The sequence below is a fragment of the Numenius arquata genome, chromosome 2 (assembly GCF_964106895.1).
Source record: "Numenius arquata chromosome 2, bNumArq3.hap1.1, whole genome shotgun sequence".
In the NCBI taxonomy this organism is placed as follows: Eukaryota; Metazoa; Chordata; class Aves; order Charadriiformes; family Scolopacidae; genus Numenius; species Numenius arquata.
Window position 1 is genome coordinate 38,848,392 of NC_133577.1, and position 27,337 is coordinate 38,875,728.

Genomic DNA, 27,337 nt, shown 5'->3' on the forward strand with positions numbered 1-27,337 from the left:
CAATTCACTACCTTGTCCCCTATGGTCCATCGTAAGAGGGGCGATTTGCGAGCAAAGGTCAATCCTCCTACTCCCGTGACTGTGGCGCTGGTCGCGTAGGTCGGCCATTGAGCCGGCCACTTATGCGTGCTGATTATGGAAACGTCAGCACCAGTGTCTAGAAGAGCAACAAGTGATATAGTTAGGTTGGCGTATTGCACGGCAACCGGGCGTTGTGGCCTTTGGCGCAGGCCGACAGTTAGTAGGGCCATTTGTCCTGTAGATCCAAAAGCTCCTTGCCCTCGTGGCTGCTCTTGCAGCGGTGGAAGGGCTCCCGCAAGATGTGGTAGGGGGATTAATTGTGCCACCTTGGTGCCTTTAGCGATGAAGAGCGGTGGGAATAGCGTGTGGGCCATGATCTGGATCTCACCGTGGTAATCCTTGTCAATCAGTCCCACCAACACATTAAGTCCCAGCATGGTGGCCGATGAACGGCCTATAAGTAGTGCTCCGACAGCTTGTCCATTGATACAGATTGGTCCCTGAGTGCCAGTAGCAATCCGGACAGGCTTTGAGTCCAACAGGGTACAATCTACTGCTGTTGCCAGGTCCAACCCGAGGCTTCCGCTTGTGGCTGGTCTGAGTTGAAGGGATTGAGTGCTGCCGGATATGCAGCCGCTTTTTGTGTCGGCGCGGGGCGGCTTTTCCCGCTGAATTGTCCGTTTCCCGGTTTAGAGACGCGACATGCAGTCTCATTGTGGGTGTCCGACCGGCAGTTTCTGCACCATACTGAGCCGGCGCTGCAGTTCCGTCTGATGTGTCCAGCAGCGCCGCAACGGTAGCATCGTGGGTGAGATGATCCACCAGCATTTGATCGTTGAGCGGAGGCTTGCAAAGGAGCAAGGGCTGCAAGAACTTGACTCTGCGTAGCCTGCGCCTGCTCCCTTAGGCTGTTCCCGAGTTCCCTTACCGCCTCAACTAACATTGCCTGCGGCCCTACCGGTACCTGAGCCATCCCTTCTAGCCCCTCTTCAATGGTCCATGTACCCGGTAATGTGGCTAGAATATTACGCGTGGCAGCGTTACTGTTCTGTATAGCGCATTGCTTTAATATAGTGCCTTTAAGGTAGTCAGGCACCCCGGCTGCCTGTATGGCATCGGCTACTCGATCTATAAATAGGCCAAATGGTTCCTCCCTTCCCTGCTTGATCCCCATATATGAAGGCACACCTCCAGGCTCCTTAAGATGATCAAAAGCCTGTCTTGCCAGTACCATTGATTCTTTTACTTTATCCGGCCCCATAAGTGCCTGTGCTTCTGGCCGCAGATACAGTCCCACCCCCAATAGCTCATCAAGGGTGACTCCGTGTAACGGATCTCCCGGTTGCCCTACTGTGGCAACTGATTGCTGACAAGCAGCTTGCCAATGCGCATTAAACAACAGCTGCTGGCGTTGTGTCAAAATCAGCTTCATAATACTACGTACATCCCCCGGGAGTAATACATTGGTGCCCCAGATAAAGTCTAGCATTTGCCTTGTGGGGTCTCCTTTGATCCCTGAGTCATTCACCGTGGACCGCAACTGGGTCAATAATTTCCAATCTAGGTTCTGAAGTGTGGCAGTTATTCGCCCTTGGCCATCCGGCTGGTAAGTTACCGGGAATGCCTCATGTACAATGTTCGAGGCAAATTCTCGATCTCCGGAGGCCATAGCCTCCTCTGCAATTTGCTGCCACATCCTCTGTCTTTCGGTGGTAATGCTCGGCCCCTCTGTGAAGGGATTATGACTCATTCTTTTCCCTGCATAACTTCCTTCTGACTTCTCTCCTCTTTCTGTTTCCATTGGGGGGGGGCGATGGGTCCTCACTATCTCCAGGTGGCTCAGGAGGAGATGGAACAAAGGCCGAGTGTTCCCACGTTCCCGGTACCCCTTGAGGGACGACTATAGTGCGAACCGAGGGAGGCAACGGGCAATCCGAGGGAGGGGCAGATGGCTTTTGTTGCGAGGCAGTTGCACCCGTCCCAGTTGATCCCCCCAACCTTTCAGACGCAGCAGCAGCAGCCCTCTGCTCTGCTTTGTGCATCACCAGAGCGTTCGCAACCGCACGCCAAGGCTTCATCAGTTTCTTGGCTAGCTTCTCATCACTTACTACCTCATCAAATAATTTATTCCCGTATCTCCGCCATTCCTCCTCCTCAAAGACTGTATCGGGATTGGCGAAGAATCCTCTAGCTACTCCATAAGCTAATAACCGTGGCAATTCTTTCTTACAATCTAAACCCTCTACGCTCCGCTTTTCTAAAAAGCACTTGAGCAAATCATACGCCGCTTGCCTATTCATACCTTCGTCAGCGCGCTGTTGCAGCCTTTGCAAGACTTCGGCGGCGCGTAGCCGGCAGGACCCTCTATAGGTGCTCCTGGGCGCGGGGACCTCTTCCCTTTCGCCTCCTGCGCTGCTTACAGGACCAGCATTGAGACTCCGTTGACCGTGGCTCGCAGGTTCAGCCCTCTGTAGGGTCCCTGTTCGGGCGCCATTTGTCGCGACGGAGGGAAGACAGGCACACTCAATATGAGTGATCAGCAAGCTTCGTTTATTGATTCACACAGTTGCCTTTTATATCCTCATACAGATTACAAAAGTTAAGCTCATGATTGGTTAGTTCTTAAAGAGATCAACTCTGCCCTTACTTCCTTCTTTCGACTGTGTGTTCCTCATTTCTCTCAACCACAGGCACCCTGTTGTTGGGTAACTGTACCGACAAGGACACATCGTCCTTGCCCTGTTAACTGCTAAACCAGCTGTGTACGGTGTTTACCAAGATCCTGCTCAGTCAGCTGACCCATGTCTACGTGGCCTATTTCATTTAACCATTCCTCCACAACCTAACGTGAGCACTTCTATTACAGTTAAATTGGCGAACTTTTCAATAATTCAATGCCACATAACAGTTACTAAGTAAGTCCTGATTTTCCCTTTAGAGTTTATATAGGTTTGTTTTCTAGTGCCTATTGTAACAATAAAGAAATTTTTAAAAAGAAAAAATATATTAAAAATATATATTTATATGTAATATAAATATATATAAAATATATATAAATAATCTCTAACCAATCCACAAAATGGTTTTACCTGAAAAATTAGATTTACATCTATACTCTGCCTGCTTTGCTACCCTATAGGCCTGTGAAGTTAAAAAGAAAAAATTACTGCTTTAGGATACTCTGAAGGTTATCAAACTTCTTGGGAAAAAGATTGGACCTAGTTCCAAGGGAAGGATTTCTCTTCACAAAGAAAACCTAACCTTAAACCTTCTTCTTAAGTTAGTAAGAAGTTTCATAACAATGATCATAGCGTTACTGAGAGAGAAGGTGAAAATGTATGACTGAACTAATAGCTAATTGTTTAAATCAAAAGTCATGCTTTGAACTCGTTAAGAATAAAATGTTATGGTAAATTCTCTTTAGCCAGTGACTATGAAGACAATTTCAGACCATGGATAGATAGCTTGAGATCCTCAAATCAAAAAAATAGAAAAAAAACCCAAACCAAACCCCCAAAAAAGGGAAATACTACCTAAACTTAACATCCTGATGGAAGTGGCAGGTAACTGTAGCCATATCCACATTTGGAGGCAAAGGTCAGCGTACTTTACAGACGCAGAAGAAAGAACTCTCACCTATGGCTGCAACTTGAATACTGATGAAAAACTCTTGACTTTATACAGAAAGTGATTTGAAAAACAGAGAAGTCTGTTGAATTAGACCTCTGTCACACCAGCTTCTTTCTGTGTACATCTACGCAAATCACCAGGATCACTGGAATTAAGTGGTATATATCAGCTGTTAGGCTAGACATTTCTTGAATGAACTACAGTCTGTAAAGTATCAACAGACTTAAATTTGGCTTCCCAGGAGAAACATGGAAGGCCAGCATGTCAATGATAACATCTGGCACATGAAGTATATTTAAGCTTAATTTTCTACCATGTCCTGAACGAGATAACTTGAAATAATGTCCCAGTTCAACAAACATCCTATAAGGAATATTTTTGCCATGCACATCTATGATTAGTGCAGGCTCTTTCCAAAATTCATTAAGGATTCAGAGGGCTCCTGTCATAATCTATACTGATTTTGATTTTACAGTCTTAAATATAAAGAATAAATGTTTTAGGACCATGAACAAAAAATACATGCATATTGACTAAAGAACAGTATCAACACAGGTACAGAAGAACAGACTGCTACTTCAGCCTGCACTTTCTCCTTCTAAGTGTAAAAATCCTCTTATAATTTTCAGAAAATGCGTTAGTGCATGCTGCATCAATTATCTGAATTATGGAAAAGAGTACCTATTGTTAGAAACAGATTTGTTTTTAAACTTAGTGAGGAAATAACCACTCTACATCTGCCACTCATCAAACTGAGCTATTTTTGTTCAAACAATGAACAGAGAAATGCCACATGTGAACAAATACTGATTGCTTTGAAGAAACATGGCAGCAATAAAACCGAAGAGGTGTACTGCCTTGGAGGTCTGGACGTTGAAGCACAACACACAGCCACTGGGATTTTTTTACAATACAAACGCAAAACATATAGTGATTCTATTTCAAAGGTCACCTGGAAGCTTCTTGACTGTATTCAGAAACGTTCAATGTATATTTTGTTCAAGTAAAGAAAATTTTTATTTTATTAAAACATGTATTGCATGAAATCACCAAAGGGTATAAACTCAAAGTCATCATGCATAAATTTCAAAAATACTCCTTTTGTATGCATATATATGTATATATGCTTTCATTTATATGCATATATATACAGATCATTGTTTCTGTAATGTTGAGAGTTTGTTGCTGTAATTGAGAGAGAAATTACAGCACTAAATTGGTAATTTACCTGATATTTGAAATAGTTATTTAATAATTTTAAAGGAAATCTTTTATTTTAAAAATAAAAATTGCTGGAATTATTTCCTTTTTGAGATCTGAAAATGTATGTTATTTATAGGGACAAAACCCTAGTTTTTTATCCAAGTCAATTTTCAACAAAATAGCTTGTCCCATTCACATTTAAAATTTATATTCTAATCAGTGCATAATGCACTGCCTCCTCATTTTTAATATTGTAAACAACACAGTTGTATCACGAAGACTTTTTGGAAATCTTTTTGAAATACATACAGGAAAAAATACAACAATTAATGAAAAAAAAAGCATGAATTCTCTGTAAACTTTTCAAAGCGTGCTGAGAATAGGTCAGAGTTTTCAAAAATGAAAAATGAGTTTAAACCTAACGTTTCTGAAGCAGAAATACAGTCTGTCTATTGATTAAGAGCAGAGCTTCCAGAGACTTGAGAATGGTATGTTTAGAGTCTGCTTTTTTCCTTTCATTTCAATTTTTCAGTTCTTCCTCATCTGAAAAAAGGCCCAAACCATCTGTGGCTGAAAAATAATGTTCCACATAAAAAGAAAAGTAGTAAATCTGTCCATTTTTAGATTCAGTGAACTATCAGTCCTCACACCACGTAGGTCTTGCCAAAACTGAAGAAACATGGGTATATAGTTGCTTCTACAAATAAACAAATAGGAGAAGCAAGTGAGGGATAAACACACCTACAACTATCTTTCAAAGATGTAAGCAGATAGAAACAGGTGATGAATAAATATAGGCTGGAAATTAGAAGACCCTCATTTTCCACATTGACAGAAAAAGATTTTGGAACTGTCTTCTAAGTGAAGCCCTAGAGGCAAAAGATCTGACTTTTTTTGTGGTGCTTGATAAGTTTATAAATGGTTTGAAGAATATGCCTGCCAGCTATTCCAGAGCACCGCATGTGACCAAGATTTCCCCTTTTGGTTCTATATTCCTATGTTTAAACCCAAATATTTCAACAAATCCCTGCATTTCCGTAAGAAAAGAGCCAGTACTGCTTAAAAGCAAGTCAGAGTCTGCTTTGAAGACCTTCTTGTTTTAAAACAAGAAAAAAACTATCAGTTTTCTTGTTTTAAAATATGCTATGCCCAATCTATGCATGTATAAAGCCTTGCATACATTTGTTAAAAGCAATGGTAAAACTGTTTCAGAAGCATGACTTACTCTTTTTACAGAAAGGTCTCTCTTCTGGTGGTTTAGCTTAGGAAAACACAGTAATGTTCCTCCTACTTCTGTAACTCATTTATTAAAAAGCTGACTGGGTATGTTCCACCCATATTTTCAAACATTATTCCTTTCAACTTCACACTGATTTCTCTTCTACATATTATGTATCTTCCAGAAGGACAGCGCTAAATCTTTATAAACCACAACCATAAAATATGACCTGACCAATTAAGCCACACAGACAAAACACCTAAAGAATAGAGATGTAAAATAACAATATTAATATTTTACAGGAAAAATAAACGAGAAGATAATTTCTAAAGAAGGAATTAGCACCTGCCTTATGTAAGATACGCTTTGCTCTTTACTGGATGATTTTTTTTATCCCAAAGGCAATACAATAATTAAAAAGACTCATCTTTAACTAATTAATAGAAATCCATCTTGTCTCACAAATCTAGGATTTGATACTTCAGATCTACCTATATTTATAAAATTAAACATGCCTTGAGTAAAAAATGAAATTGAATACTTTGGCACAAAGGCATTTCCATAGAACAAGATGAAATCTATAAAAATATTTCTCAATGGTGTGGATTTAGTCATCAAAATTAAGAACTGCTTTATGATCCTAATCTTCTTTTTGCCATAGATTTCCCCAAAAGGGCTAATGCTAAAGGCTAAGTCTTAATGGGGCTCAAATGTTCCTTAGGCTATTCACAGATCGAGCATGGTGAATTTTCTTCACTATTTTACTGGTTCATAGTATATAGAATTCTCCTGTTTGTTATTATATCCTACATGAAAAAGAAAGAATTAGTTATCTGGCTTAAATCCCAGAAGCTCTAGCTCCAGCTTTATTTTTCCTTCAAATCCCATCTGAATGCCCATGTAGGTTATGACTAGTGCAAAACTCAGCTTAGTGCTCACAACCTGATGGCTCGCAAGCTGCCACCTTTCAGCACACTCCCATTGTTTCCTTCTCTCATCTTCTCCATTTTTAATACCACCGAAAAGGTAAAAGACTACAGTTCTTCTCATGAACAAAGCTGTGTCAAATATTCTTCTGCAATTTTGCCATATAACCAACTCCTCTTCATTTTATCTCTGTCTCTGTTCAGACTGTTCACCACAGGGATTATATCTTTTCTCTGCCTCAATCGTGGTCAAAAATACGGAGTGTAAAAGCAATTTAGTCTTTGATGACAATGTTATATATAAATATGTATGTATGTATACACACACACATACATGCACACATATACACTCCTCCTGCTTCTTCTGACGATGGCAAGTAGTTCTACAGTCTTGATGTGCAGAATAACAATCCTGTCCATTTCCAGCTACAGCAACTTCTGGCACTGCTCTCCTAGTTAGGCAAAAAGCACTTCTTAACTGCAAGTCTCTCTGAACTCTCCTTTTTAGCTCTTCAGCTCATTCGCATGAACTATGTTTAGCACAAAGGCCTTTCCTTAGAACAAAATGAAACCTAAAAAAATTATCAGTCTTCATCTGCTCAGTTTCCAAAATGATCAGGCTCAGAATTTTTGTCAGTCTCCATGATATGAGACTGGTTCTACCACTGAGTTATATTCTACTTCTTTCAAGTTCTTTTCAATATTTTAACATGATTTTAAGAATAATTATTTAGCTCAAAATGTTTTCCTAGTGCTTGTTATATGTGTGAAAAGTACATATGAAAAAGTAATCCTTCATATTTCAGCTGAGTTCATTATAGTAAAATTAATGATTTCTTCTGGAAACTATATAAATTAAAGATATGAACAGAAAAGCCCAGGGAGGGAACTCTTCCAGAATTAGTAGCCTAGGACAGCTGCCAGTAAATATACAGATTCAAAAAAGTTAAATTCAGCAGTGGGATTTGGGGAGGCAGTGTACAGAAGGTCAAATAAGCAGCATGTTATGTTGGCTGAATAATTGTGCTTTTCCCAATGTCAGTCATAGGACTTTCCTAAGCCTGGTAAAATACTAGGAATGTTCACTCTTTCTGGCTGTCTTCTTTTCCAACTCACATCTTGTCTTGATAATTAAGTTGTAGAGACACAATCAAATACAATCAGGTAGGCACCGCCACTCTAGCACAAACAGACATTATTATAATATTCAAAATCTTGAAAGAAGTGAAGATACAGTTTAGCAAGATGGAAGGATGTACCAAAGCACTTTGGCAGGCAAGGCAAAAGAAGTCTCACTTGGTGCTTAAAATGAAAAGAGAAATGTATCAATAACTGATTGTTCATCTGTATTACAAGGCAGCTGCTTGATTTGTTTTGTTTTGATCATTGTACTGTGATTGTGGAAATTCTGCTACTTCTGTCTCGCTGAATTGTGAATTCTGATTAAAGCCACAACATGACCATCTGAAACAGGAGGCATTTTTTCCCTGCCGCTGCCTGAGAAGTGATGGCTTAAGAATCAAAGGTACCACTGACTGCCAAAGTTTAAAAAATTGAAAACTTGTCTGAAACTGAATTTATTCATTAAATTGAAGTGTACAGGACACCTAGGAAGCACAGACAGTAAAGGAGCAAGAGATTCCAGAAATATATGTAAGTCAGCGTAATGTAGTTTGAAGACATGACAACAGATATTTAAAGCCTGAAAATACTGAGGGAATGAAAATTAAATGCATAATTTCTAAGTGCAAAAAGAGCTCCTTCCATGAAAAATGTAGAAAAAACATCTCATAGCTCCTACAAGTGAAATGCTAAACATATATCAGCTGCCCACTATTGAAACGTCCACAACTTCCAGCAACTTACTCATCTCAGGTGGGCTGGAATAGTACAGATGTCCTGTCTCCCTGTGCCACTAGAGGGAAGGTATCAGTCCTCCAGCCTCACAGCAAGGGCTGTGCTCTTTCATGTCATTACACACCCTGGCCTCTACAAGAACAGGTAATTTATTGCTTCCTGAGTTCTCTTTTTAACTTTTTCTTTTCCATCTTCACCCTCCCTAGAAAGAATGTAGGTTTAACATGTGCAAAAACAGTTAAAAAACAAAAACAAAGCCACTGTTAAAAAAAAGGCATGCCACAAGCTTTTAGACAAGGGATAAAAATAGAGTTATAGGGTAAAGAGTATAGGTATTAAAAAGGTATAAACAAACCTAATACTCTGACCATATAAACTTTTAACTTTTATTCTCTTTAACTCTCCTTGCTTTCTCCTGTTTGTATCTTTCTAATTGCATCTGAATTATTTTCTACAACAAGTTTTTTAAGAGCAACTGAAATACTGAAAAATAACCTTCATTTTAATAATTTTGGTACTACGGTATTTTGCTCCTTTTTACTTTAGCCTTCATAAACCTTTGAATGCAAATGGAAATACTTATTGTGCTTTTTTACTGTTTTCATATTGGCAATCACTGCATAAATCACATGCGTTACGGACTTTTCCTCTGAAAACATTAATCTTGACATTGTCATGCCACAGATAACAAAACACACCGAATCTGCTTCATTTTGAAATGTTAAATAACATACTATAAATATGCCTGCAAAATGAATAAAAATACAGTGCGAAATGGATTTAGCTGTTGGTTTGTAAGACAAAATCAGTAATGTGTTATGCTTTGGAATATATTGGAAATAGTATTTGGCCTAAAAATGTTATCATTCCACTTTCATAATCTGTAATAAGAAAGTATAAATATTATTGCATTTGTCATATACATATTCGGTTGCCAGCTGAGCATGCGAATATCCAAATGGAAGGTTAAAAGCAAACAAATCAATCCACGTATGAAAACAATCCTCTCTCTTAATCATTTGTTGAAAATCATTCAAAGTATAAAATAACGACCATCAGCACTGAAGGCAACAAACTTGGAGACATACACGTGAATGTTGAGTATTACCGGACAGCCCATAATGCAACATTTGGGATAAGGCCATATTCAGTCCTTATGGGGTCTGATGAAAAAGAAATTTGGTGGAGGCAGCCCAAGAAGAAATTTAACACAGCTACATAGTTCTTCTACTGAAATTATTTTTTAGTGATAGGAAAAACATTAGCTTTATACCTGACACTGCACACATACTTTAGGTGAAAAATGTACTTACTATGGAAAGAATGAGGGTCACCAACTTTCCCTATGACATGAAATGCTACCCAGGAGCTAAACTTGCAGTAGAACACTGTGATCTTTTACTCAATGAAGTTTTTTTTAGTAAACTCTTCATATGTATAGGACTCAAGCTGCATTAAAATAAATGCTTCTACTTAAAACTCAGTTCCACAGCCATCCTAAATTTGGCGTACTAGGGATACTTTCTACATCATTCCTTAAATTCCTGTAGAGACCTCTCCCACTTACAGCAGCAGATTCTGCTTAAAACTCCAACAAGGTCTCTTTCTTTTCATGTTAGATTTATAAATATAGACTCTTTACTTGGCAAAATGAAAACAAATTAAAAAACCAAACAAATAAACAACAGTGAATGGATTATTTTTCTGAAAACATTGTATATTCCTTTGCTCCTCTCTCTTCTTCTCCCCAGGTTCACTACAAAGTTAAAGTTTTGGTAGCCATACTGCTGAAATGTACTTATATAATGCAAATTTCTCAAATTCCTCATCCACTGAGGTTCAAGGATGAGCATTTGCTGGACTTACAAAACACAATAAATATTTTGCTTTTTTAAATTAGAACACATCTATTACAAGAATATACTGAAGACTTCCCACGTTGATCGTTCATTTTTTTGCAGGGGCACTATTCAATAAAACAACTTTGCAAAGGTATTTTATTTCCAGTGTATAAGAAAAGTATCTTAATTAATCCACTGCCCGAATATATTTACAGAAGCACATAGGTCACAGAGACAAATATTGAAAAAGGATAGATTCAAGCAAACCCTTACTAAAATCTGCATTTAGACTAAACTATAGAACAAATTTAAGGGGAAAAAACCGCAGTGGCAGTTTCTGATAAGTCACACACGCAGTGTAATAGGATGTAACCTCCTTTTCCTGATTCACTGTCTTGAAGAGACACCTCTCAAATGCACGCGGGGGGGAAGCCTGGAGAATTACCACCAATTCACTTCCCTCGCCTTCCTGCCGTAGAGACCACCTGTTTTTGTTACGGTATCATTCTCTCTGTTTTCTAGAACAATTACATAGTTTAATACTCATGAGGGTTTTACGTCTGTCATGCCATGGTATTGTGATTTCTGCTGCTGTTTTGAAGTAGAATGCTGCCTGGAGCTATTGTTCAATGTTTTAGTATACATTTCATAGCACAGAGATGATTGCAAACAAAACCACAAATAAAGGCTTGTGCTAATCAGAGTGAGAAATACTTGTGTGCTTTGCAAATTTGTTTCATTCTGTAACAGGTAACAAATCTAGAAAGTGCCTGTGAAGACTAACATCAGCTGTACTCTCATCTCGTCATTCGTACCAGAATGCCCATCAAGTATGGGCAGATCAGGTCTTCATTATCCACTTTGCTCTTTCCCAAATATATTTTTGAGTAACAATTCCATGCAGTTTAATCTCAAACTACTGAAGTTTATTTTTCCCTTTACAAATACTGAGAATTGTTTGTATAATTTGGAATTTTAAAAATATGTGAAAAATAACCACTGGATTGTTACAAATGAAACCAACATACAAATAAATACAGCTAAGACTCCAGCGTCCAGTTTGAAAATAGTTGGTTTTGAATTGTGCAAGAGTGGTAAATCTGCAGATGAATATGATCTATTTTGTTGAGCTCTGACCAGTCTTTGATGCATGTCCCAGTTGAATTCCAGCTTATGAATGAAAGATTCATATTAAAAAGTTGAAGTGACAAAAGTGAGGAGAAGGATCATATTCCATGAACTCTGCAAATGCTCTGCTCTGGAGAGTAATATATCATATTATCCCAGCTGAATACTTGCTGGATCTGTGGTCTTCAATAGAAGATATTTCTCCCGTTTCTACCTCCTGTAAACACTTTGCTTCTTCTAAAACTTCTGAGAAAGCTAAGGGAAACTAAAAGAACAGGGCAGTAACGCGACAAGTTCTTAAGAATTTTTTATCAATTTTGGAGTCATGTTTCTCACAGATGAGAGAAAATGAGTAATTTTCCTTTGAATGCTTTGTTTCAGGCACAGTGCTGAAGATTTGTGATTTTATCCTTCTTACTCTGATTTTTTTTTTTATATGCCGACTTCATGCATACATTTCTACTAATTTAAGAGGACATTTCTAGCAGTTAAGAGTCTGTAATTGCAAACTGTGAAGGAACAAGTGAAAAGTCAAATAGATAGCATTAAAACTTCTAAATTTTTTTTTTTAAACTCAGTTTTGTGAAGTGCTGTTCATGAATCTTAATTTTTTCATTGGCAAAATGATAATCATCAGCAGCTGCGTAAAACATGGCAGTTACGGCAGCTGGGAAGTCCCTAGAAAAGTCATGTCCAGTGGTTAGGTACTTGACTTCCATCCCAAACAGAAGTGATCCAAATAGGGTAAAGAGACAGCAGAGATATAGGACATCTCACAGCGCTGACTGTGTAAGCACCCAATAATCTGCTGAGTCTCACAGCAGACAGTATTGTCCTCTCTGATGGATGTTCTCCTCCAAGACTGATGATAATGATTTCTTAACTCATCGCTGGGCCTTGCTAACTGGAATGAAGGACACAAGTAGTTTTCCTTTTTTTTTAAACTTTTTAAATGAAATATCAAAGGATGGCATTTGCACAGCTCGTTGCACTTCCAAAACATAATATTCTGCAATACCTGTTCAGTGAGAGTTTGCCTCAACACAGAAAAATCGCAGGATTGGGTAAAAAAAAAAAAAAAAGTTTTCAACTACACTGCTTTCTAACAGCAATATTTTTAGCCATGCCAAAGCACATTTAGAGTACTAACTGCAAAAATACAATTCCAGTGGAACTCAGTATTATTATACAATGACTTTACATTGCTGTAAATTTTCATGTTCACTTTCATAAAAAAAGACATACTTAATGAAAAAAATCTAATCCAGAAAATACTAAATTTCTTTATTCCATTTTCTTTCCATCTCAAATTGAGGTTTTGTACCTCCACAGAAGAGATTAGGGCACAAAAAGATAAAATAGTAACAAATGCCAAATGATATTCAGTCAAGAAATGGGTGATATAGTTGAAGCAACTGTTGATCTGTAAATGTGATGTCTGTAATAAGAAAATTAGTGAAAACTATCTGAGCAGAATTAGGGGGCATGTGGATAAGTATATTAGATGAGGGGAGAGTCAAAGTGGCCCTTACAGAGAGGAGTGTTGGCTCGCAAAGCTGCTGAACTTCTTTGAGAGGATCACAAAGGCTGCAGACAGGGGAGACCTGGTTATATAATTATTTGCATTTTGTAAAGCGTTTAAAGGGAAAACCAGCAACAGGGTAAGAGGGAATGTCCCTCCACAAACTAAAAAACTAGCTCAACAATAAAAATAGTGGGTGATTGGTTACTTCCCACAGTGACAGGCAGCTATCAGTGCAGATCTGCAGAGATTTGTGCAGGGCATATGCTCTTCAGCATAACCACAGACATTTGGTAACAGGCACTGGGCAGTGACGCGACCAAGGGTTTTGACGGTATTTTGTTACTCAGGAAAATAGAAGCTTTCTGACTAGAACGACTTACAAGAAGGTCCTTAAAAAATTTACTGACCAGTCAATAAACTAACAAATAATGTATAATGTACAAATCTAAAGGACTTGGAGTAAGATCCTGGAATTAAGACAGGTATCTCCATGAAAACACACTTGATGGTTATCTAGCTGTCAAAGAAACCAAAATGCCAAATGTTATTAGGGAAGGAACAGAGCACATAATTGTCTACATCATCCACAGTTCTTCATAAATACAAAAATACATGTTTTTCCTGCTTGAATACTATTTCGTTCTTGGCCCCACCAACATACAGTAAAATGGCATGATTCAAAGAGGGCTAAATGTGAATGCTAAATGTATTTCTGGCTTTCTGTATTTCTGGGAGACTGGATAAGTTCATAGAAGAGAAGCATTAACATTAATGAATACAATTAAAGTATCATTCTAACGTACTACAAAAGGTTATGAATTTTATTTTTCTTTTTGGGGGAAAAATTGATGGAAAATTTAGCTCTAAGAAAAATATAATAGTTTTGACAAAATAACTTTTTCAGTAGAAATTCACTGAAGTCAATGATAACAGAGTCCCAAAGATCCTCTAGAATGTTTTGTCCCTTGTACTCTTTTAATTGCTTTGTTCGTGAAAATGTTGCCAGGTAAATACAATGGTGGGTTTTTTATATTTCAAACATGATGAGCCATAGTTGCAGATGTCTTATTATAGGAAAACCAAGTCTGGTAAATTATATGATCTGGTAAGGAATACTGGGGAAAGTAATACTTCTGGATTATCTCCCCAATGATATCTGTGTCTTAAATCAGACCTTAAATACTTAGGAAAATGTGTTAAATATTAACTTCAATGTTGTAAAAGTGATTACTCGATACATATTTTTCTCTGCAGAAGAGCTGCCAGTGTGTTCTTATTTGAAAATGAACATTTCTTGCTGGCAAATCTCATGTGTGAAATTCTTTCACAGCATTAAAACATACCTGTTTTCCATATATTTTGTTCTAAAACACTTCTTTTTTCTTCTGAAAATATCCCAGTACTTGTAATCTCAAACCATTACATGCGATCAGCTCTCATCATCAAATAAAATCATTTATACAGCATTAAAATTCGTACCATGAGACCTACCTTTTCTGCTAACAATTCTCTGATCTTGCTTGCCTGGAGACGAAACTTCATTAACTGTGACTCCAGAGTTAAACATCTTTCCTTCCAGTTTACAGTACCTTCTGGCTCTGAAAGTTCAGCCATATTTATGCTGGAAAAAGAAAGGGAAAAAATCCCCATGTCAAACTAAGTCTGTATTTAATGTCTGACTTCTTTTAAATATACATACTAACTTATTTTATATAAATCTCAAGAAAGTCCTCTAATTTTGTACATGTGCAGCTTCATAAAACTTACTAAGAGTACATTAGTCTACAAATGCCCTTATCATAACTGGGAGATTTCTGAAATCTCTGTTGATAATATTTAGGTTTATCAGAATTTAATTTCTTCAATTATTTTGGGGCTGCAATATGTTGTCCTTGATAAGCAGAGATACATCACACATTTTAATCTTCAGTTACTATATATAACCTTTCTTACATAAGAAGGCTTGTAGAGAACTGAGCTTTTGCTAAGAAAATGTCTTATACAGGTATAACTACCTGTGAGTTAGTAGCGCATTTGGTTTTATGCAAATTTAATGTTTGACAGATGACTGTTTAAAAAGTGTTTTAAAATTCTTATGCTTAATCAAAATGCCGTTAAAATTTAATATCCTTAATGAGATGCAAGGGGGAGTTTATGGTTCCAAACGTAAAGCCTGGTGAGCAAACAGTCCATAATGGGTCCCCCACATGAAAAACAATCCCTTTACATTAGCTGTTGCAGACCTCAGGACATCCTGATTCATGCATGTTTCGGGTTCAAATCTGTGCTTTTATCTATATTTAACTGCTCATGCCTTCTGGAAATTAAGCGCAGTGCCCTTTTCGACAAGCACTGCTGGAAAAATTATTCAGGATGAGAGCTGGCTCATCATGGTTGGAGTCTGAGAAGCCAAGAAAATCATCTGTGTGTAAGCAGAAGGACTGGGCTCTGTTGTATTCCAACTATTTGTAGGCAGCTTAATAGAGAGTAAATGGACAGCTGAATGTAACCATTCAGTCCAAGAAGTTCCCTTGCGAGCAAAGGCCCTGGCCTTTGCAGGACTCTGGACACATAGGTTTGGCTCTGAAAATAAAGCTTGAATTCCCCCTAAGTATTCAATTTATCTCTGAAATAACAAACAGCCATGAAAGCACCATTCAGTGGAAGACAGCTGGAAGATCACAACAAACAAAAAAATCACCAGTCATAAGGTTATGCTGCCTGTTCATCACCTTTGTCATGGACACCGAAATGCTGACAAGGAAAGGCAAGGAGCAACCGTCTTCAGTGTGATGAAAGAGGCTGGCACAGGAAAATTATGCATAATATCGATCTCTATACTGCAGCTCCTGACCCAGTTGAGACCCCCTCCCTCCCCATGACTACTCCAGTCCTTCAGAAGCCTAGGTTCAAGCTCTCCCCTTCCTCCCGCTGTCAGAGGAGGCAGCCCTGGTTCCCCTCATTCCCCCGGCTCTCATCAGCTAGAGGGGAAGGACCTATAGATTTATCTTTTCCATTGTTCGTGTCATCAGGAAGGAAAAGGAAAAGGCAAAGCATCACAAGAAGTATCAGCTACGAAGAGGATTCCAAAAAGTCCTTGACTTTTCTTCAATACATTGATATTTTCTAGTTCTTGCCTAAATTTTCAATGTCTCAAATTACTCTCAAGTTGATCAGAGATAAGCAGGTGAAAAACTCTCACTGTCTCAAAACTTTTTTCCTTTCACATACCCTAATTTTTTGTTCCTTTTATTCCATATCTTAAGTTAGAAGGAAGAAGAGGGTCACCACAATCACTTGGCTGAAGGTAACTGCTCCGTTCTGGACTCTCTCTTCCTCTTGGTCCTGCCGGCTGTGATTCAAGCTGTTAAGCCTGAGGTTACAACCATCCCTATTCAGGAATCCTCCACTCGGGAATCCCCATGGAATCACTGGGATTTAACGTTATTAAAATAGTTTCCTGAGCCGATCCTACAACACCCAAATTCTGAACTTTAGTCACACAATCATTTCAACTGCAAGCCTTCTGGGTGACTGGTGTCTTTTACCATTTCTCCCCTTCTTTTAAGCTTGGCAGAAAACTCCCCAGACTGTCAGGGAACCAGTTTGCTCACCTCTGTCCTGTCCCTAATCCTCACTCCTCTCTCCTTGTGCAGAGTCCCCACGCTCAAGGGGGGAAGGTGGCACTTCCAAGCAGCAGCTTCTCCTACTTTACAGAGGACGCAGAAGTTTCAGCTGCAGATTAGTTTGGACAGACAGCCTGGATTCTGCTCTCCTAAGTAACAAGGAATGACAAGTTCCCATTAGACAGTCTATTTAGGGTTTTTTAGAATGTTTTTCCTTTTTGACTAATTACAGCTACATAAGAGAGAGATGAACTCAGCCAACATCTGGCTCAGAGTAGGATATTTCAATGTTTGCGGTAGTGAAAACACAAATGGATCAAGTAGTGAAAGAATTTTTGCTTTTTCATAGGGCACAATATTACAGGGTGGAGTTAAAAATGTTTGTCTTTCAACAGACAAAACATTTGAGTAGATGGATTTCTGGCAGCGAACAATGCGTTCAGCCAAGTAATTTCTCAATGTCTGAGCTAATTAATATTCCACTGTATAAACATTACAGATAAAAAGTTTGAAAATAACTCCTTTTATTGTGGGATGTTTGTTAGAGATTACAGTAATTTACTTCATATTTTCCAACCAGCCAATGGGTTCTGGAAATATTTACAGGCTCATAACACACTGTTTACAGTTGCGGAGTGAATGATCTTACTTTGAATCAATGACTTCCTGTTTCTTGTTTGATTCCCCAAGGGAGGAAAAAAATGAGTTCATCTCTCTTGGCTTAATAGAGTAACTCTGAATCAGCAGTCGAACCTACACAGAGTCCTCCCCTTCTTCCTGCTCCAGTTCCCACCGCAAAGCCCTCCGTTTTCCCCCCCGTCTATAAAAATAAAATCTTTTGAAAAGTAAACGAAAAAAGCGCACATTAAAGCGGTAAGTTCTAATTATGTCATCAAAAATTAATTGAGACAAGTTTGACAAGTCTGGAAAGATTAAATTTGTCTTTTTCATTTTTTAAGTTTATAAACCTCTTCATAGGCTTCAAGAAGTCAGAATGTCACATTCTCCCCAAAGGGAGTGATATAATTTCCTTTTCTTTGCCGTCTGCTCGGAAATTATCAAAATACATTTCAGGGGGAAGGAGGGAAAAATGTTCTAACTTTTTGAAGCACGTTAAAAATTTACATATTCCTTATCGCACTGTCAGTGTTTTCCTCTGTTTCTAACAAAACGCTGGGTTTAACTGAACAATTCATATTCTGTCCATATGTTCTGCATGTCCTTTCTCTGCTGGAGAAAGCTTGGTAAGTCCTCCTGTCTCAACAGGAGTGGGTTTGCGCTGTACATGGTGGGTTCCCTACGCCATCCTGGAATGTCCACCAGCCCAAATGCATTTGGACCTCTCGCATTTCAGTCCCCTTTCTTCCACCCTTTTCACCCAAACTTGGCACTTTCAAATATTTTTGGAGCCGTAAAGGTTGGATGGGAGAAAGGAAATGATGAGACACAAAGTGGACCTGTTTGGGAATCAAGGAAGTCATTCTCAGGTTTGCTGCTGGCCAGGGCCCTTACTGGTGTCGAAACACTGGTAACTTTATTTTCCATTTGACTCATTTTGCATAATTCTGCGCTCAGACAAACTGTAGCCTAAGCTATTTAAAACATCCTTCAAAATCTGATTTACAAACAGGTTTTCTGCTGCTTCCTAGATATTGATGAGGTTGTTCCTGTGAAGGAACACGTCGGCCAGGGCTCTCCCACTCCAGCCCCGGGCGCAGACCCCCGAAAGCCCTCCTGATTCCAAGGGCCAGGCAGCCTCGTTACTGCCTCATTACTCCCACCTCGTTACTGCCCCGCTGCCTGCTCGGCTCCCCCAGGGAACAGCAGAACCGAGGGATGACCAGCCGCTGCGTGTAGCAAACAGCATTAAAACGCAGAAGATCATTTCACATCCTTTTCCCGATGACAATAACTTTAAAGGTCCCAGTGGGACATCACCCTAGGTATGGATGTTTAATTTTTATGGGAAATTCTGAAAGCTGACGGCATAGGTCATTTAAAAACACCTTAATTTTGCAGGTTTGTTTGGAAGTTGTGTTCTTCGCGTCCTCCTTTTTTGGGGGGATAGCGGGGACACGCCAATGCCACTGCCAACCGGACGAAACCTGTAGGGACCTCAAGCGACCTCAAAGCTCCTCAGTCTCCTGCTATGGGGGTACCGCTGGACGCACCCCCGGGGTTACAGCAGTCGGGGAACACCGCGATGACCTCACACAACGTCACCCTCCACCGTGACGGCACCGCGTGACGCCATCCGACACTCAACGGAGCCGCCCGGGGGGCACCGCGCCGGCTGTCCCGCCGCGCCCCGCCGCCGGGGACCGACACCGTCGCCGGGGGACAGCCGGGGGGGGGCCGGGGCCGCGCTCTGCCGCCCGCCCGACGCGGCCCCGCTCGCAAAGGGAGGGAAGGGGGCAAACGAAAGGGAAGTCAAACCTGGCCGGTCGTGGCTCGCCGCGCCGGGCGCCGTCCGGGCTGTGGGCACTGCGGGGCCGCGGCTGCCCGCGCCCCTCCGCGCCCGCCCCACCGTCCATCCCCGCGGCGAGCGGCGCGGCCGCCTGAGCGACGGCCGCCACGGCCACTGAGGAGGCGGGGGCCGCCCCCGGCGGGGCGCCCGGGCGGGGCCTGCGCGGCTCGGCGGCGGCCGGAGCCGGCGGTGGGAGCCGCTCGGCGCGGGGGTGCCCTGCCCGGCCGGGCCTCGTCGTCCTGCTGGCCGGCTGGGCTGCCGGGGGCTCTGCCGCAGACGGCCGGTGGTTGCGGGCCGCCGCCTCACCGCCGGTGCTCTGTCCCCGACGGGGTGGCGGGCAGGGAGCGCCCGGGGGGAGGGCGGATGAAGGCTGGATGGAGCCGCCGGGCCACCCTCCCGAACCCCGGCACGGCCTGCTCGGTGCGGGAAGGGCTGGCGGGAGCCCGGGGGCTCTGCCGGGCGGAGGGGAGCCGGGTGGGTGCTGCAGGGCATCGGCTCCGCTGGTCGGAAGGGTTGGCCTGCCTATGTACACCCCTTCCCCATCCCAGGTTTTTAAGTTCCTTTGTGAATTAGGAATTGTCCCTCCGACCGTGGGTCAATTTCTGAAGGGGGGACTGCATTAGGAAGAGGCATCCGCTTGTCCTGAAGTTTGTCAGCTGCCACATGGGACCTTACTGCAGTTGCACCTTTTGTTGGGAGGTCATTTGTCAAGTGTAAACCGGAGGGTTGGAACTGTGCAGTTATTGGGGCAATGATGGGATATTACGGGATGAATGGGTCCCGCAGAGCTGCCGTGTCCAGTAGGTAGTGACACACTGTGCATTTTAGCACTGGACGGGGCGAAGCAGCAGGTGCACGTGCTGTGAGTCATGTTGGCAGCAGGCTCTCCATCCCCTCCGGCTGGGAAGAGCTCTGAGTACGTCTCAGGTAACCAGCCCTCTCAGTCTCTTCTAAAAGACTGCCTGAGGTATTAAAAAGTATTTGGAAGGCATAGTTAGTATGTTGCTTGTCTGGCACAGACAGGGATCTTCCTCATACACGCGTTGATTTGGACTGAGATTTAGGGATTGTATTTTGTTTGGGTTATGATTTAGGGGGGCAAGATGTTTTACAGATTCTTCTGGTGCATAAACAAGCCACGCTTCACCATTCTCCTGGTGTTCATTTCTAATGTAGGTGTGCAGAGTCATCTTGTGCAAACTGCTCTTTCGCAATGTGTGAGTCAGTGAAAATGCAATTTTTTTTGTTTGAAAAAAAAAAGGACTTAAAAGCTCAAATATTCCCTGTCTGGTTATACACAGAATTTCATTTTTTCCTATTCAGTTCAGTACAGCCTCCCAACTTTCCACTCGCTTTCTTGCAGTGACCTTAAGTAGCCAAACAGCTTCACTGAAACTGCTTTATTTGCTGGTACTTTCCTAAGTGCCTCATGTATTTTTTAAACACTCGTTGCTGAAAAACATATTAAAACATGATTGCTGGTATGGCAAGCAGTGAATTGTTTTCTATCCGATGCCTCCTGTCTAGAGTGTTCAAACTACATTAAAAACAAATTAACTGGAAAAAAGGTTTTTTAGGTTAAAAAGTTTAGACAAAAGAATAAAAATCATCATTCGTTTCCTAACAAATGCTATGCAAAATGATTCAGCATTGGTCTTTAATGAAAACTTTGGCCATGTAATTTCCTTGAATAGGACATGTTCTCTCTAGATGCACCCAAAATGTGGAGAGTGAATTCAGAGTGCAGTGAGCTGAGGAAAAGTGAAGGGTACGTGAACAACATGCTTAGACCGCAAGAGGGAGAGCAAAGCCTGTTCACTAAATGGGTGTTTCTTTCAGTTTGTTTTGTGGATTGACATTTTCTTTGGCCTCAGATAATAAAAATGCTCTACAGTCACGCAGCTCTCGATACTCATACATAAAGAGGCATGAAAAAATATTCTAGAAGAAGGAATAAGGATATTCAGGATTTTCTCCCAACTGCTCTTATCTGTAAAGTATGTATAGGTAGCTAGACTCTGTGTTAAGTCAGTGAAGGGAATAAAATTACCAGTAGAACAACCGGGACACATAGAACAACTTCGTTTTGTAATTAGTATGCAAGGGGGAAAGCCATAAGTCTTCCAAGTAAAGACACAGAAAACTATTGTGCACATAAGCAGGGTCTCAGGAAGAGTGTTTTTTCCTTTTCTTCTTGTCACTAGTGGAAGTTAGGTACAAGCAGTAACAAACCTGAGGCAGAGTCTTGCAAATACGTGCAGAAAATGCAAAAAAGTGGTACATGGTACATTGTAGAAGCAAACTGCAAGACCAGGTATTTGCACCTTGGAATGGTCACTTGTTAGCTGGCCCACTACAGAAGTAAACCGAAGTCAAAACATCATGAAATATTTGACCCACTAATGTGAACTCTAAATATTAGCCTCTAGATGGGGGCTGAAGACGCGCGTGTTGTGTGGTTGTTACTGTCTGTAATTGACTTGAATGCAAGTAAGCAAGTTCTAAGTTTCTGGAACTTAGAACCTGCAAGTAGGATGTAACATTTTGGGTTTACGAGGTTTTCCTGAGTATGTAGAATGTGATTCTGACATGCTGGATCAGAACCTTACCTCCGTCTTGACAAACAGCTTTTTCTGGTCCTTTCTCACATAAATAAACATTGCAGCCATTTAAGTTTAGGTGTTTCAGATGGGTATATGTGTCTACAATTGCAAAATATATTCCAGAAAACATCTTGTGATACCAAAGTCTTAGATTATACAATGTCTTCTGTAAGTTCATTTCTATGTGGATTCTTTGAAAAGATGACGTATATATTTGAGACTTGCAAGAGAGAAAAAGTTCCCATAGTATTGTTTATACTAGTTGCAATTACAAAACTGTGATAAAAATAAATAGTTCATCTTCAGATGCTGTTCAAATTAATGAAAAAGTATCTTGAAATTTCTTGACAAAAAAACAGCTTTAAAGGTTTTATTTAAGTGGAGGAGGGGAAGGGAGAAAGATCATTCCTGTTCAATTCATGTTATTACCATGACATGTCTTAAAATGTTGCTCCTTCAAGACTATGGCTTGTCTTTCAGTGATAGAAAAATGGCATCTTATCTCAATAGCCTCTAGTATTTCTTGTTTGGTACCTTTGAATGGAAGAATCTGTGTTTGCTTCAGTTATTAATAAAGGCTTTTTCTACATAAGAAAAACACCTTAAGAGAAGGTCCATGGCTTCCCTTTAAAAGCACAACCTCTTTTTAATTGTTTGGCGCCACGGAGTGGTAAAATTCTATATTGCTCTAAATAATCCATTTCTGAGAGTTTTCAAATGATAAGCTCATCATCTCCCTCTGAAAGAAACTTAAAATATGAAATATTCCACTTACTGGGTATAGGCATAGCTCAAGAATACCAGAATTTACAGCTTAAAGTTTCCAACAGGGTGGGTTCGAGTATTTCCTTTGAGAGGGGTTTTCACTGGTGGATGTTGATTTGACAGAACTGTAAAGTCTGTGAACATAAAGCCAGTGCTTAGAGAAACACTTGTGCAGCGTTGCAGAAGCATGCTGAGATGTCGCAGTGAAGAGGGTTGCAGCCGGTCAGGGCAGGGGCCCCTCCAGCCTGGCATCCAGTCACTTGACTGCCGTCCTCAGCCAGCGCCCAGGGAAGTTAAGTTGCATCACCCCAGAATACTGTCCCAGTCTCCAGTTGCTTTGTGGTTCAGGGACTTTGTGAGCCAGAAGTTTTGTGTTTTGAAACTTTTGCTTTTTTTTTTTTTTTTTTCCTTCCATGAGTTAGTCCAGCTGCTTTTGAACAAATGTAATGTTCAAGATCAAAAATGTCCTAGGATGATGAGCTCCATGGTTTAAATAATTCGTTTAGTTTTGGGTGTGCCATCTGCTTGTTTCATTTCATGCCCCTTAATTTTTGTAGATACAGTGAAAAATGATTTTCTGTTGTATTCCATTTCGGTAGCTTCTCTTTGGGAGTGACGTTACTGCTCTCTTGAATGGTTTCACAGAGAAGCCCCTCTCTACCTTTGGCCATCCTTCTTAGCCCACCTCACGCCTCTGGCAGCCCTAGTATATCTTTTTGTGAAGGAATGAACACTGCACACTGTTCAAGGCGTAGGCGTATTTATACAGTGACACAGTGATGCTTTCTAGTTTGCTTTTTATTCTCTCCCTAGCAATTTCCTAACACTGCCGTTGCTTTTTTGGTCTCTGCAAGATCTCTGGCACTCAGCAGAGCACAGCAGAGCCACGACACCAATAAAGCAAGGAACTGTTGCTCGTTACCAGCAGAACAGAAATTAAGAAAACAGAGTGACTTACCTTCTCTTAAGCCTAATAACCCATGCCTCGTGAGCCACCCAGAGGTGGCCTGTGAGCTAGTTCTAAATAAGTTATTTTGAATACTGGAAACTTGGTGCTGCTGGAGAACAGAGCAATTGAAGTGTATGGGCCTTGCATGCTGTTGTTTCATTTCTTTAGATGCCTCTGCTTTACATTGCACTATGAAGATGATCTAGAGGATCTCTGAAGATCCCTTCCAACCCCTACCATTCTGTGAAGCATGGATGCTTCAGGTGTTACCTGACAGCTCCCTGGCATTGATGCTTCCTCTAACTGGAAAAACTTGAGGAGAGTAAAGCTCTTCTGGAAAGCAGCTGTTGGAAAGTTATCCCTCGTGTTACAGAAAATGAGCTGGAATATAGAGATACTGGAACCCTGAAAAGGGTTCCCCTGAAATTGGGGAACCTGTAGGAAGAGGATCACACTGAATGTAAAATGCGCAGGTATTGAATTGAGCTCAAGGAACTGGAGACTTAGCTTGTCGGAGACTTTGCTTACGCTAAATGAGGATGTGTTGTCTGATTTGGCTGGAAGGTTAAATCACGTATGAGCACTCGGTCCCTCTTTGAGCTGGAGATAGCCCAGCATTTAAGTAGGTTGCTGCGAGGCGTAGTGCCAAATAACAGTGCCAGTTTCCTAGAAACAACTGAACACAAACCAGAGGGAAAATCAACCAACCGACAAACTCTAATTATTTTCTATGTGTTTGGACATGGTTAAACCTTCTCTCAATTCCTTTGGCTGTTACCATGTCAGAAGTCAGAAGGTACTGTGAAACTTCAGGGTTAAAGGGGGATCCAGGAGTTTGTTGAAAGCCCTGAACAGTCTCCTGGACTCTAGCTGCTTCACATTGCTCAGAAAATCACTGTTCGGTGAAAGCCAAGTGGCAAGGAATGGGTTTTGTTAATTTTCACCCTTTTCCTTACCAAAACCTTGTTCTTAAATCTTTATGGAAGCATGACTGCTATGTTGAGCTGGCATTTTACAATAACCACCTTGCAATAACCATTTTCACAATGAGTGCAAGATTTCCCTTCTGCTAGATACAACTGACGGACTCGGGAAAGACCATCTCCATTTGATAGTCTGTTGCTCGCAAATTACTTGTTACTTACATTATATTCACATGGCACCTGGAACGATTGTGAAAGTTACATGACGTAGATGTTGAAAACTAAAAAAAAATACGCTCCGGCTAAAAATGAAATGCTTGTATATATAAAAAACAACTAGGTTTTGTTCATTTTAAGGTTTAAGAAAATGTGGAAGTGCTGGCAAATTAAGGACTGTTGTAAAGGATCAAGAGATATATGGTTAAGAGGGGAGAAACAAACAGAGAACGCTTTTCGAATTAAGTTTGCTGGACTTTTGTGAAGCGTTTATTCAAACCTCTTTCAGCTCCTTGTCAAAAAGGGAGAGAAAGAGGAGAGGGTTGGTGACTAGAGGAGCTTGACTGGCGTTGGGTGCTTTACTGGGGTTTGCTTCCTCTGGCCCCAAAATGTCGACCGTGTGGAGGGACGCCTGCCAGCCGCTAGGTACACCAAGGGCACAGACTAATTAGGCTCCCGGAGGCGCAGCATCCATTAAAAACTGCTGAGGACACTCAGGAACTGAGGAGAGAGTGTAATTACCCGGAGAGAAACCCAAGGTATTGCCAGCACCAGACACATGGAAGTTACCACACATTTTTCCCAAAGTTAAGAGTGCGTTTTTAAAAAAAGGCCAGCTACTCGTGCCGTACGAAGGCCGGCGCCCCTCGCGTTGGTTTATCTCTTAGCTGACAACTATTTATTTTCCAAAGAAACCCGGCTTCCCGCCGCGGGCGGTGCTGAAGCCGGCGGCCGCCGTGCCGCGGGAGGCACCTGCTGGGCCCTCCCGGGAGCAGCCGGCGGGTCGCTGCGGGCGGGAGGCGGCGGCGGGGCCGGGCCGGGGGCGGGGAGCGGCCGGGGGGCGGCCCCGGCTCTCAGCGGGCGGCACGTGGTGCGGGCGGGGCGGCGGGGACCGGGAAGGGAAGCGGCGCTGGCGGGTGAGTCTCCCCGCGGGTGAGGGGCGGTGGGCGGGCAGGGCCCTTGCCGGCCTTTCCCTTCCCCTCTGCTATCGCCCGCCGCCGCGCCGCGGCCTCCGTGGCGGCAGCCTTACCGCTTCCCGTGGCGGGGCTCGTGCCTGCGCCGGCGGCCGTTGCGGCCTGTCCCGGCAGCGCGCTGGGAGCTGCCGCGGGGCTCGGGGTGGTTTGGGCCGTCTCGGTGGGTCATGGAGAGCGAGAAGCTCTCGCACGGCGGCGGGGCCCGCTCCGGCGGCATCTTGCTGTGAGGGGCTGTAAGGCGGGTCTTGCCTTCCCGGGAGCGGCCGGAGGTTGTGGGGGCCGTGGTGTTACCCCCGCCTGGGGTAACCACGCACCCGCTCCGCTGCTGGGGAACGCCGTCGTGTGGTGCCCCCTGCCTGGGGAAAAAGGCTGAGGCCCCCTGCTTTTAGAAAAAAAATAAAAGGAGTCATGCTTTCTGCTCACTGTCAACTGGGACTAATTAATAGATCATAGAAAGGTTTGGGTTGGAAGGGAACTCAAAGATCACCTTGTTCCAGCCCCCCTGCCATGGGCAGGGACACCTCCCACTAGAGCAGGTGGATCTTATCAGTGTATATAAATAGGTGGAGGGAGGATGTAAAGAAGATGGAGTTAGGCTCTTTTCAGTGGTGCCCAGTGCTAGGACAGGAGGCCGTGGCCACAGGAGGAAACACAGGAGGGTCCCTCTGAACATCAGGAAGCTCCACGTGTCGCATGAGGGTGCCCGAGCACTGGCAGGGGTTGTCCAGAAGGCTGTGGAGTCCCCATCCTTGGGAACAATCAGAAGCCACCTGGGCATGGCCCAGGGTAACTGGCTGCAGGTGGCCCGGTTTGAGCAGCGGGTTGGACCAGATGACCTCCAAAGGTCCCTTCCAACCTCAACCCTTCTGTGATAATGGGCTTGTAAGTCAGTGAAACTGTAGTGCATGTTGAATTGTGGTTACCTTCAAGAAGAAAAATGATTTACTATTTGTAACATCCGTTATAGCTAACACAGAACTGGTTGATACACTTTAAAGAAACAAAATTGCTTTGCTACACATTTCTAACTTTGCGTTAGTACAACTTGAATGAGTTTTGAACAGTAAAACAGAGCTGCAGAAGTTTTGTAGTGTTATTCCTATGCTTCTGTATAGTATTTTCAAACAGTGATCCAGGGGATTGCTAGAGACTACGTAACAAGTGCAGTAAAAACTCTGATGAGACAGTTTGTCATTCATCCAGCAAATCCTGTTTTCTATGACTTTCATTGTGTGCCATGAAGTCTGGGTGAATTTTGGACAAAATGCTTGAAGTAGTTGAAGTTCATAAAATTAAAGACAGCTATCATTTTTAAAGAAATAAAAAGTTGCACAGATAATGCGATAAATGTTATGTCAGGACAGTGAAAAGACCATTATCATAGGAAGTGTTTGTAATTATGCTTTTAAATCAATGTGTCGTGGTGGTGTTTTTTGTTTTTTTGCTGTTTTTATTTTTGAGCAG

The 27,337-nt window shown here is 41.8% G+C and overlaps 1 protein-coding gene across 1 annotated transcript in view; it reads right to left on the reverse strand.

The window, feature by feature from the left end:
* PLEKHH2 (pleckstrin homology, MyTH4 and FERM domain containing H2) overlaps positions 1-19,510 on the reverse strand; it is a 59,702-nt gene extending 40,192 nt beyond the window's left edge. The window contains exons 1-2 of the mRNA XM_074167850.1: positions 19,413-19,510; positions 14,842-14,971 (exon numbers count right to left, since the gene is read on the reverse strand). Coding sequence (XP_074023951.1) covers positions 14,842-14,971; positions 19,413-19,510 — 228 coding nt within the window. The remainder of the gene's footprint in view (positions 1-14,841; positions 14,972-19,412) is intronic.
* Positions 19,511-27,337: the final 7,827 nt, after the last annotated feature.